This window comes from Haemaphysalis longicornis, unplaced genomic scaffold, assembly GCF_048455015.1.
Source record: "Haemaphysalis longicornis isolate Haplotype H1 unplaced genomic scaffold, Haemaphysalis longicornis Haplotype H1 scaffold_9, whole genome shotgun sequence".
NCBI lineage: Eukaryota > Metazoa > Arthropoda > Arachnida > Ixodida > Ixodidae > Haemaphysalis > Haemaphysalis longicornis.
The window spans coordinates 13,101,350-13,113,780 of NW_027526460.1; the positions used below are offsets into that span (position 1 = coordinate 13,101,350).

At 48.0% G+C, this 12,431-nt stretch overlaps 1 protein-coding gene across 3 annotated transcripts in view; it reads right to left on the reverse strand.

The window, feature by feature from the left end:
- Positions 1 to 2,278: 2,278 nt before the first annotated feature.
- Positions 2,279 to 12,431, reverse strand: part of LOC144152090 (solute carrier organic anion transporter family member 74D-like) — a 78,004-nt gene continuing 67,851 nt past the window's right edge. For all 3 annotated transcript variants that reach the window (XM_077683300.1, XM_077683299.1, XM_077683298.1), the window contains 2 exons: positions 7,579 to 7,643; positions 2,279 to 3,006 (listed from right to left, as the gene is read on the reverse strand). In XM_077683300.1, coding sequence (XP_077539426.1) covers positions 2,717 to 3,006; positions 7,579 to 7,643 — 355 coding nt within the window. In that variant the 3' untranslated portion in view covers positions 2,279 to 2,716. The remainder of the gene's footprint in view (positions 3,007 to 7,578; positions 7,644 to 12,431) is intronic.

A 12,431-nucleotide genomic window follows, 5' to 3' on the forward strand; every position in this document is an offset into this window, starting at 1 on the left:
ACCTTTAAGGTTTAAAGGTGCAAATTAATACGCCACAGGTTTAGTCAAGAACCTTGCTTCAACAAACAGCAGAGACTGGACTTTTCTTCCTACAAAGCCCATTCACCCACGACATTCAAAACTCTTTTCCAACGTTCTAATACTCCCAGTGTCCAAAACAAATACATTTTCTTGTCACTCACATACACAACCCTCCTTAAAATCTCTTGATGTCTTTCCTTCATCTTACAATTTGCCAACCTCTTTTTAAAAACGTGGCTCACTGCCTGTGCCCATGCTAAATGAATGCTAGACTGCTTTTATTTACAGAACACAGGCAGGCCAAGATTGCCGGTTAGGTGAGCTGCTATTGCGTATTCTGAATAAAGTGTGTAATACAACGGACACAGAGGAGCGAATGCATTTGTGCTATGAAATCCTCTGTGTCCGTTGTCCTACTTGTTTCCCCTAGAATATACAGGCCAAGAATCCCCCTCAAAAGTGAGGTGTCAGTAATGCTTGAGAAAAAGGAGGACCGTTCTCTGTGTAGCATGCTGGGAGTCGGTGGCAAGAAAGAGGCCCACAGAGCACTTGGCGCAGCATTAAATTTTGTAATTTCCTTTTGACAGCCCTTATCATAGCATGAATGAATGAATTTATTGTTAAAATGGAAAGGAAAGACCACCAGCAGGTGTAGTTTGTCTCGCCTGAGGGTGGACACTGAAAGGCCTGCTGGTGTGGGGAAGGGGGAACACAGGCAGACAGGAAAAGGAGAAAGCATCAGCTGTACGTGGGCGGTCTTGGGCCTTCACGTTGTAAGCTGTAATGGAATGATTTCAGCCATTATTGTCGTAGCCTTTATTTGTTGATTGGCCAAGAGGCCTCGAAATGTCAGGGAGAGGTTGAGGTGAGAGCAGCAGAGTCTGCTTGCCGGTTGTTCTGCAGCATCACCTTCCTAAAGAGGTATTTCAGCATAACCTAAGCCAAACCAAACCTAATTTAATGTAAACCCAATCTAAAGTTAACCTAAACCTAATCTCATTAGTGTTCTTTGCATTTCATTTCACTCAAAACAGTGCGATGCGGCAGAACGACCCGCAAAAACTCCTGGCGAAAGCATGGGACAGCTGTGGGAGATAGTGCATTATGTATTACCCACGTAGGTGCCTAGCCAGTCACAGTGCTCCGTCTGCATTCATTCCCAATGGAGCACATCGGTGATGCCTCACTTGAACAAGGTATATATTCGCACCACATTCAATCAAATTATGGCTTGACTATAGGTAGCCTGTGGGCTGGAAGAAGCAGTGGGGCGAGAGCTGTGGCATACCCACATGTGAGTGTGTCAGCGGCGGCATAAAGAAGTCGTGGTCCCTTAGATGGACTGAGTAATGGAATTGCGACATATGCAGCTACTGCTGGCTCTGAAAATTGTAGCATTAAAGTTTATGTCCGTGGCATTTTTATCGATATACATATTTCACAAGGAATTACCTAGCCTGCCTTTCTCCAAACCCATTTCATTGTCATTCATGGCTGTGGCAGTTCCGGCTGCAAGTTGTGACGTAACTAGGACACTGGTGTGACTCACAAGCACCGAGCCATCATTTGCTTGTCCAGTAAGTATTACTACGTCGTCTGCAGGATACTTCCTTGTGTCACGCAATTGAACCACATGGGGAGCACACGCGGGGCCACAACCTGAAGTGCGTGGTGGCACAAGCATAGGAAACGCAGCATGCATGGAGGAATACTCTTTCCACCATGGCAGTGTGCCATCACATGACACAACGAGGCTTCCTACTGGGGACGTCGCACAGCAGTGAGCCTCCTTGATTTGCCAGTCCTGGATAGTCCACACGCAGCCCGAGGACTGCCTTTGGGCCGGAGGTCCTGTAGGATATATGCGGGAAAATCGAGCGCTGTGCTGCATCCTGGGAAGTCCTGTGACAGTTTGGGACTCATAATTAAGGAGGCCTAGTGGCGCCATGGTGTGTCCTCAAAGCCTGCTTACTCAGTGGGGGGGTGCATAAAGCAACCAGGTTGCAGCAGAGACTGAGCTTGAACTCGGCTTCAGCTGTAACCTAGTTCTTCCGGTACTTCTCTTTTGACTATCGCACCATGCTGGAAACACAATGCATAGCACACAAGGTCATAATTGACATTCCGCACATGTTACAGAAAAAAATTCTCTGGTCAATTTTTATGCGAGCAGGTTTTGTAATTGGATACTCTCCATTCAAAACAAAGTGAAGCAATTATTTTTTTCGGGAGCGAAATAGACCATGTTAACTAAATATAGGAACTATCAGCCAGCTAGCTTTATTGTAACGTGGCTGGCCAGTTTAATAAAAACAGCCAGTTTATTTAGCTGTGCAGCGCAAAACTGGGAGGCTGCGTGTAGACGGAAATTTTCATCATTCCAACCTGGTTGCAACTTTGAATCCTTCCCATCGATGCCGCCTGCGGAGATGAATCTACCTAATGTGGGAAACATGGGGTAACCGGCTGTAAGATGACGCTATTTTAAGCCACGCTTGTGGGAGATGTCCATGCCTCCCACTGCAAACTGCGCCACCTTTCGGTCTCTTTGGATACGCCATACATCACCGTGTTACACGAAGCTGTTTGTCTTTAACACCCAAGTGGACAGGATTGTTCTTGATTGTGCGGTGTGCGCAGCAATGCCACGATTCTCTTGGTCACTTGACTGCACTTGGAGTTGCACCGTCCGGTTTCATTTAATGCCCGCCTTCTTGTGCTTGTCAACGCCATTGGAGTGCGACTGGAATTGGTCGTAGGCGCTGCGCTCTCCATAGAAGTCCTTCAGGTCTCCCGCGCACAGGGCGACAGCCACCGAGACGAGAGCCGAGGCGGCCAGGAAACCGGCCGATGCGCCGAGGTACGAGTGGCGTAGCCGGGCCAGGTCATAGAGCCAGCAGTTTCCGCTGGCGCCACACGTGCTCTCCCACACCTGGCAGGACCCGTCGATCAGGGCGCCGTAGATAAGCGGGTACGGTATGTAGGCTGCAAGGGAAAAGGGCACCTTCACTGTCCTGCCAGCGTGTTCCAGAGACGACGCAAGTCCTGCAACTGGACTACAAAAAAGAATACAAATACCGTGAACGCAGGTAACGCACACAAAACTTATGATGCCTAGCCTGCACACTTTGCTGGTCATGTTCAGCTCATGCCCCATGTTGGGCGACGACTTTGGGGTCGGTCGACTTGTGCTCGGCGTGCGACTGCTTACGTTACTGCACCCTCCCTCTCACTTGGCCTGTCGATCACAAACGGACCGGCACATCCATAGCGCACGCAGAGCCCATAGCAACTACTGGAGGAGGCCAACCCAGCGCGTCTCCGCCAGCCTTCCTCCCACACTCCGCTGTGTGCTCTTCCTTTCAACCTCTAGCGCCCTCCTTCTCCTCCAACACTAGCTTCCCTCTCCCAGCTTGGCAGCCTCAGACTTAATCTCGCCGATTTCACAGACGGGCCAAGTACGCTTGCGCGTATTAGGCCATTACGGAGGTTTAAGTCGGCCTTCTGCTTACGCCAGTGACTGGACTAGCCACTCCGCAATCCTTAAGCTCTTGTTTTGAGTTAAATCCTCAGCAAGAGCGGAAAAGTAGGTAATAGCGGATAAATGCTTTGGTGCCAAAAGTTGGTGCGCTGATCGTGTATGGCTGAGCCACTGGTGTCCACAAAGGACTGCTCCAAGAACAACGTGATGACCACGTACTCAAGAGAGAGAGAAAAGCGAAAAATGTAATTTACAAAAAAGGAGTTGAGGGACCCATTATTTGTCCAGATAAAAAGAGTGAGGACGCTGGTACACTGCTTTTCTAGTTATTTGCGCTTCGCTTGCTAATAAAAACCGACGCTAAATGTTTTTCGGCCCCCTTTTGGTTGGCATGACACTGTAGGTGCCAGACAATGCAGTTCTGTGCTCGCAGGTGTCTCTGTCCTGCGTTCTTCTCTGAAGTTCTTTCAGCATTCCACTTAAAACATGCTGTTGACAATTTAGGAGTGTGTTGAACCGGAAATAATACCGGTTCGGTTACAGGTTTGGGTGAATCCATTTTGTTCCGGTTCAGTTCCGTTTGACTAAATCACGTACCGAACCGGCTTGTGAACCAGTTAGATGAGCTGAATTATCAGAAAAAGGAGAAAAAAAATGTTTTTAATTTCAAGTGACCATAAAAACAAAATGCAAACAAATTATAATACTTGTGGCTTCTTTTCAATAACAGAGGTGCCATTTTGAAGGCAACTCTAAACAATTGGGCCATATATTTGGAATGATGGTTGAAGTAGTGACGATTAACCACCAACTTTTGTGTCAAGCCCTTATGTTGTACAAGGGACTAGTCTGGGATATTTTCATGAGATTGGACAGGTGTGTCCAGTCCACATTTTGAATTTAGGAGAAAAAATTACTCATAGCTCCTTGCACACAAGTAATGAGATATCTGAAGTTAATTTGCCAGAAAAGAGCCTTTTCTTTCTAGAAAAACCACAAAGATGGCTGGGAATCGCGTGGAATTCCAAACTTTTGCCTCTGTAATACACTAAACTATTGCAGCTATCACTGTAGGTTTTTTCTCTCAAGACTTTGCATACTTTTAAATGAGTTAATGCATTCACTTTCAATATGCAGATAATTCTTTCCAGTCAAAAATTACAATTGTTTTCAAGCATTGCTACTATGTCAATCCCTGTTCTGAACCTGAACAAGCTAGGGAGTACAATCACTTAAAGTAATTTCCGTCCATCATTCTGACTCTTTGAGCCAAGTTTTAGTTTGTGTAGGAAAACAATGGTTTCATTTAAAAAGAAATACACTGCACTGCAGGTAAGTAGGGTGTTATGCTCTAATTAATGAAAAATGACAAAAGACCATTTTGGATTTTTTCAACCTTTCATAAATCCAAGTCAAGGTTGTTTTTTAGATGGAAAGCATCTCTTGCTCGGGGCTATGTCCGTCGACGTCCGTCCGCACTTCTCCCCCTCTCCCCACCAGCTGTGCGATAACGCCGCTCTCCTCCTCTCCCTCTCTCCACGCCAGCTGTGCGATAGCGCGCGCGCTGCTCCTTCTCTCCTCCTCTCCGCGCGCCGCTCCCTCAGTTGCTGCTTGTCCGATGAACTGAATGGACGAGCCGCTTCGAAACGCCAGCGCATGGAGCGCCAGCGTCGAGCAGCGGATCCCACACTGCGAGAAAGCGAAGCCGCTTCGGCACGCCAACGTTTTCAAGCGGATCCGGATGCCGTGGGATGCCGCTCGTCAACGCGACCGCGCGCGCGCGACGGTCGGCGCCGACGAACGCTTCAAGCGCGAGTTCCTGGACCGGAGCTTCGGACACAGCTGCAAGGTGTGCGACAGACTCTGGTTCGACAACAATCTGACGCGCATCGGCAGCATCCAGAACGATCGTCAACGCACTAACGCCATCGAGGTTCTTTCGCGAGAGCTCGGCGAGGGCAACGACTACGGCGAGTACGTGGTGTGCGCGACGTGCAAGGACTCGTTGACGTCGGGCAAGATTCCGTCCATGAGCGTCAGTTACGATGCTTTTCATTACCACATAGTTCCCTTCGGGGAGATGGTGTAATTTTTTTTATCATGCCTCAAAACAAAAAAATGTTGCATTATTTGCACAGTTTTGTAGGTAGAGAGCAGGAATATGACCTCGTTAGCTGTATTGCGGTGACATACCAAAATAGGTTGTAAAGAATTTCTGACGTCAATGTAAGACTTAGGATATACACGTCCTAAGTTATACAAGGCACAACGGCGCTCGCTACCTTCGCAGGGATGACAAGTTTGGTTATTTCAAAGGTCGGGCAACGAAAGAACACGCCCAGGGAAAAATTACCTTTTGGTTATTCGCTTATTCGACGGCTGAACGCAGCGAACAAGAGCAGAAATTCTTCGTGTATGAACTGTGCATGGAATAATTTAATAACAATTGATCGTTTTTCCTTTCTGTTTTCCCGAACAAATACACTTGTAGAAAAATATTGGCATGTTTAATGCCAAGAACCTATAAGCACACAGTGCATTACAGGGCGCGGAGAAAAGATTGTAAGGTTTAACGCGCCGACGTAACGCAGGTGATGAGGCGTGCCGTAGTGGAGGGCTCCGGATTAAGTCTGACCACCTGGGGATCTTTAACATGCGCCGAAATCTCGTACACACGGGCGTTTTTTCTTTTCACCTCCATCAGAAAAGCGGCTGGGAATCGAACCTGTGACCTAGGGTCGACGAAAGAATTTAAGCAGCTGGGAGTCTCTAATGAGCGTCGATATATCAACCCATAGACATTTTCGTTTTCCGCACACGGAAGAAAAACAGCCGCTGGGGTTTGTGACTGAACATGCATCCTTGCCCATGGCTTAGCCACTGAGCCACTCCTGCGGTTAACACTTAGCAAGTGTGTATACACTTTCCAGGCGTGCGACCTTTCGAGAAAATCATTACATAACAAACAGGCCTGTTTGGGGTGTGTGCCATTGCGCAGTGCACCAATCCCGCGGCCTGATTTTTTGTATAGAGTAGCGGCGAAGGAAGGGCAAAGTCGATGTTTCATATCGCCTGCTGTGTGCCATTTCTCCCCTTCAGCCCTGTGCTCTGGATTCTCGACGAAAAGTAGCAATGTACCATTTGCAACATTGTTGCAGGTGTTTTTCTCCATGTTGTGATGACACACAGAGCGTTGATAGTGTTGTGATTGCTCTGAAGGGAAAAGTGCGTGAGAGGTTACGAAGTTGATATTGCATGAAAAAGAAAAGCCCCAAAAGACAGTGACCTCGCACTACCGACAACGAATGGTCGAACTGTTTTGTCGTGAACCAGTAAGTGTAGTTTATATTTTTGGGTCAGTTGCGGTTCGGGTTCAGCGTGCTAAAAAAAATAATAGTTTGAGTTCGGTTTAAGTTCTGGGAAAATACCGGTTCGGTTTCGGTTTTTGGTTTAATTCTGTTCTGGTTTGACACCCTGTAATTTAGAGAGCTACAGCTTTCGATTCACTGACCACTTATAGAAGCGCATGCGCTTCGCCGCCGCCGAGTTTCTGTACCAAGCCAATTTTAAGGGCCACAACGTAACATAACAGGAAGAACTTTTCCTTTGAGGGAGCTGGTTTGACTGGTGCAGTGATTTACCAAACAAGACATGCGGGAAATATGCCGAGCGATCTTTGAATGCATGGTCAAGGTTAACACGACGGTTCAATTCCACACCCTCCCATTAGACGACCTCCGCAAGCCAGAAAGTGCCGCGAGGCACCTGCCACCGTTGCAGCCGGAGCCGTTGCTGGAACATACGTCTGGAGCTGCTAAATTTTGGACTTCAGCGTACCAAAATTGTTCCCTTTCACGAAATGTGTTGTGACACTTCTGCAGCCATCAATTGGTGGTAACTGCACCGGTGCGTTCCATCCTAAGTACCACTATATAGTCACCTTCTGGCGTATTAATTGTGAACCCGCTACATCGACAGGTTTGCTACGCCTGATCGCTCCCGAAGAGCTTCTGTAGTTGCAAAGACCCGTAGGTCACGCTCGCTACAGTAAAATGTTTCAAAAGTCCAATACTTACACAGCAAGTTCGCCAACGCGTTGGACAGTCCAAGAGCAATGGTCTTGTCACCCGGGCTTATGCTTCTGTAATTAGGGAGCAGGAAATAATAGTGTAAGGGGGAAGGAATGCATTCTGGCAGTCGTGTAAGAACGTAAAAAGCTCCCCCTTTTTATATCATAAAGCATCCTACTGCAGTTATTACCGATTAAATAGTGCTCACAGCGCGAAAAGCAGACAAAGGACAGAGTAAACGAGCACAAACAAGACTTGTTTGTGGTCCTTTACTCTGTCTTTTGTCTGTTTTTTTTTTTTTTTTTGCTGTGAGCATTATAAATTACCAACTAACTGGAACCCTGACTCTTTCAATTCCACTCCAAATTTTCGTAGTCAAGTTGGTATAACTACGGAGTGTCAGAGCCAATCTACGGTACTAAGTCTTCTTACTGAGCAAATACTCGCTGTTTCCCCACACACAATGCTTTTCTAAATCAAGCGTCATTACGGAACGTAATTACGTTCCTGAGTTGACATGTGATTTCTTCATCCGATCCACTACACCTCGATTCCACTGGCATTATTTTGTGACGTTAAAACTAGCAGCGTTATAAGTCCAGAAGCGTTCCTTTCCGACGGCTCGTTCTTCTGCACCCGTGGGTTAAGTCTCAGTCTCAAGTTAATGGTGGGGTCCTTGATTCCCACCCCGACCCTCACCGCGATCCTGATTCCCATCCTTAACCCCATCGATTCCTCACCTCGATCCTCATCCTCATCCTTAAGCCATCCTTAAGATCCGATTCCTCATCCCGATCCTCATCCTCAACCCCTGGTCCACCACCTCGGTCCTGTTTGCCACCCTCATCTCCATCCTCAACCCCCCCCTCCCCCCCCCCCCCCCCCCCCACCGTTATGTTAGTAAAAGGACGGGACGTGCAGTTGTCCATGATGAGGAGTAGGATCTCGCTTTTCACACGGGGAGTGGAACCGCTGTATGTAGTATCACTCCCATTCCTTTACACTCCCCCGAAAAAAGCGGGTAGATCCTCCTCTTCATTACACTTCCCGCTTTAGTGCGGAGCGGAAAGTCCCTGACAAGGAATGGTATTGTCGGGAGCGCGACAGAGAGACAAGCCGAGACACGTCCGAACGCTATGTCGTGCGCCCAAAAAACTGGGGCCCCATTTAATTCCACGCTCGTGGCATTCGTGGTTGCTTGCGCACCGACGGCGCGTGGCCCGCACTCATCGCTTGTCACTCAGCCCCAGCAACATCGCTCTTTTAGCGCCCGGCTGCGGCAGCAGACGACCCGAGCCGCTGGGTCGCCGCCACAGTTTTTTTATACCACTGTGATTATATCACTCTCGAATATATCACTATATTGATTATATCCCTTTTGATTGCACTTCTCACGTCAGTGAGCTACTAGCTCCTACAGCAAAGGACGCTCCGAAACCCCGTGTAATGCTTCTCTGGTTGCACTTTGTGGCCGTTCATTTCAGAAAGACGCAAATACCTGCCGACTATGTTTTTGTTTTGTTTATTTGACTTGCTCGTTCAACTCAGTCAGTGAAGAGGCTGATCCACTGACAAGCCTTGGGTAAACGCTTACACAGTGTCTGTCCAAAGCAGTCATATATTTAGTGTTTTGAGAACAACTCCAACTTGGTGGCGAAATCCATTAAGTCAAAATAACAACTCCAAAGCTTTGTTGTGGAGTTACGCCTCTACGTGTAAGTAACATGCAGTTAGTAGCCCAACCTTCCTTAACTATGACTTTCAGCGGTTATTTTTTCTGACAATCTTATTGCTCCGGCTTTCTTTACAAAAGGTGGAGTACGTGGCGTCAGAATGCGTACGTACTTCAGATATTTTTTCTTTCGTTATTCGAGCGTTCAAAGTAATTTTAAAGCGAAGCTTTAATGCTCTCACTGATGGCGTCTGTAACGCGAAAACGCCGTGCAGGAAAGCCAACTTTCTCTGACGATGATGGTGAATATGATCGTGGGGTAAGTGAAAAAAAAAAAAAAAACTGCGGTTGATACCTTTGTCATAGGAATCAGTAAAACACGAAAGTGAAATGTCTTATGGGTTTGCTTTGCGAGCGACGTCCTGCTGGCGGGTCGCTTCGGCAAAGGTGTACTGGCGTCATTTCCGTGACGGATATGACGTCAGTGAAATCTTGTGGTATCGCGGCATAAAACACTTTTGTGTTAAGATACAAAACCTGAAAACGAAGAACTCCAAGTATAACGTACTCTTTAGTACTAAAGGTTGCTTCCCCGCAAGAAGACCCTGTGCGCAGGGGTGCATCCTTTACAGGCCGCTTGCTTCGTTGTACTGGCGTAACTTCCGTGACGGATATGACGTCAGCGAAATCTTGGTGTATCCGGGAATAAAACACTTTCGTTAAAAAAACGCTTCCCATGGCTGGAATCGAACCTGGGTCCCTCACGTTATGAAGCCGGCGTCTATCCGATTGCTCCCTTTCGACATTTTCCCCCCTTCAACAATATCTAGACAAATAAATATTGGTACAGTTGACATAGGAGAAAGAGATATGACGTGAGAATACAAGAGCACAACCGAGGGCCATTATACACATGGACACAAAGGCACATAAATATATAGGAACAATGCCTCGGTTGCAGGTAATACGGCTTCAGGCATGAAAACAAATCTCACAATGCACCAAGAAAAACACGCCAATAACAAGTTGCGAACTCTGCGGTATATATACGAAGCATGAATAAGACTTGATGAGAAGGATCAAAAGATAAGAAAACGAAAATAAAGAGATGTATAAGATAAGTAGTGCCGCCTGCAATTTCTGGCGTGAATGCCTTCAACGACTCGCCTCGTACAGAGTATGTGCTAGACGGGATAAGTAAGCGAGACAAATACGTCTCGGTGGATGGCCTCTTTTATTTTAAAGGAACTCGCCGCCTGACCACCTTTCGCCAGTTCCTGTCGCAGTGCCTCGTCCGACTCGGGTCCCTCTAGCGCACTTGTCGTCCAGTTAACTTTTTGAACGAAGTGGCGGCAGGTGGGTTCTGGGCTCACTGCGCATTCGACCGGGTCGACCCGTGCCCTCCAGAGAGAGTGGAGGCCCAGTAAGAGAACACAATCGTGAAGGACCGGATATTCCGCTTACGCACTTAGGTACGTGATGCTCGACCGGGTTATCTGCCATCGTGTGAGTTAATATGTGAGTTAACCGGCCGACGCATGAGTTAATATGTTGAACGCCAGTGGAAGACGGCCCATAATCGGTGGAGTTTGTGTATTGTGCTGGCGTCGATCGTGGTGATGCGTTCTCCGTACAGCTACCATGGCACGGTACACGAGGGCAGGCGTGTGCCCTTGAGCAAAGGGCGACGTGTCTCGTCCTCCATGGCTGGCTGGCCATGGCCAAGTTTTCTCTCAGCAGCAGCCAGTTTCCGCAGCCATCTGGTACGGACGCCTCACCCAGGTCGAGATTTTCGCCGAGGTAACTTCCCAAACTGTCCTTCCAACCGATGCCGAAAAGGCGTCCAGGCTTGCAACCCCACTCCCCAGGCCAGGCTTCCTGGGCCTGTGACTTGGCCATGTTTATTTCAGCTCCAGAAAAGCGGCAGAAACGGTGAGCTAGCTCAACTACCTCACCCGCATGCGGCTCGGATGAGCAAGAGAAGGCCACATCGTCCGCATATGCCAGGACTCGCAATTCTTCGTCCCCTAGAACAAGGCCTCTGATTGTACCCGACGCGGCGATCATCCGGCAGAGTTGCTCGAGGTACAGGGTGAAAGCACTGGTGGCAGCGGGCATCCCTGACGCACCGATCTACGAACGGAGATGGGAACTTCCGGCAGACCGCTTAAGACCAGACTGGTGGTAATGTCTTTGTAACATGTCTCCATACATTCGAGCATAATGTCCCTAATCCCACAGTGGCGTAGGAGCGCTAGCAGATAGGGGCTAGCAAATAGGGGCATATAGGGGTGGAGGCGCTCCTCATGTGATATAAGTTGGTGATGATGGAGTGGCCTTTGAAACCACATGTCTGATGGTTTCTTGCCACGCCTCCGAGTGCCGGCTCGAGCTGCTTAGCCAGGATGTTTGCGAGTATTTTGTAGTCAGCTGATAATAGCGTAACGGGACGGGAGTGATTAACATCTTGGGGTAAATTGTTTTAACGGTATTTTTCGTATTAGGTCCAGATGACTGCCCCGCATGGACGGTGGCAGAAGTTTCTCTTTCCGTATGTCTTCAAAGACACCAGCTAGAATATGGGGCTAAGCTCTCAGCGGAAAGTTGAGTCCAACTCTGCCGCAATCCCGTCCGGTCCTGGGGATTTTTTTTTCAGCTTTTTAATTGTCTGCTCTAGCTCAGAGGGGGCTATGGACGTGTTTATTGCATCCCTAATATCCTCCAGACACCTTCGGGATATGTTGAAGTATTTCCTCCGGGACGGATTCGGGCTCTTTATCATCGCTGAAAAGTCTGGAAAAGCATCGAAGTGGTTTGGAAAACTCAGACGACAACCAAGGAATGCCTCACGAGTAAGTTTCGCGTTAAATCGCGAAAGTTTCGCGTTCACGGAGGGGTTAATGATACTTTCTCATACTAGGGTTATAGCAGAAGCTGCGCCCCAGCATTGAAGGGGTCGACCAGAACAAAAATGCAGGGCTGCGTATTAAGTAACGGTGCTAAGAAACGTGCGGCGGAAATTCGCACAAACGTATCTTTTTTAATTTCTTACCCCCATAAAAGAACACTCCCCCAGCAGCAAGAAACATAAACTTCGAGATTGTGCACAGAAGCGAAACTCGTGTGTACAAATAGTAAAAATTAAACCCAGTTCCACCCGGTGTAAAATCTGCTGAAACGGCGAAGC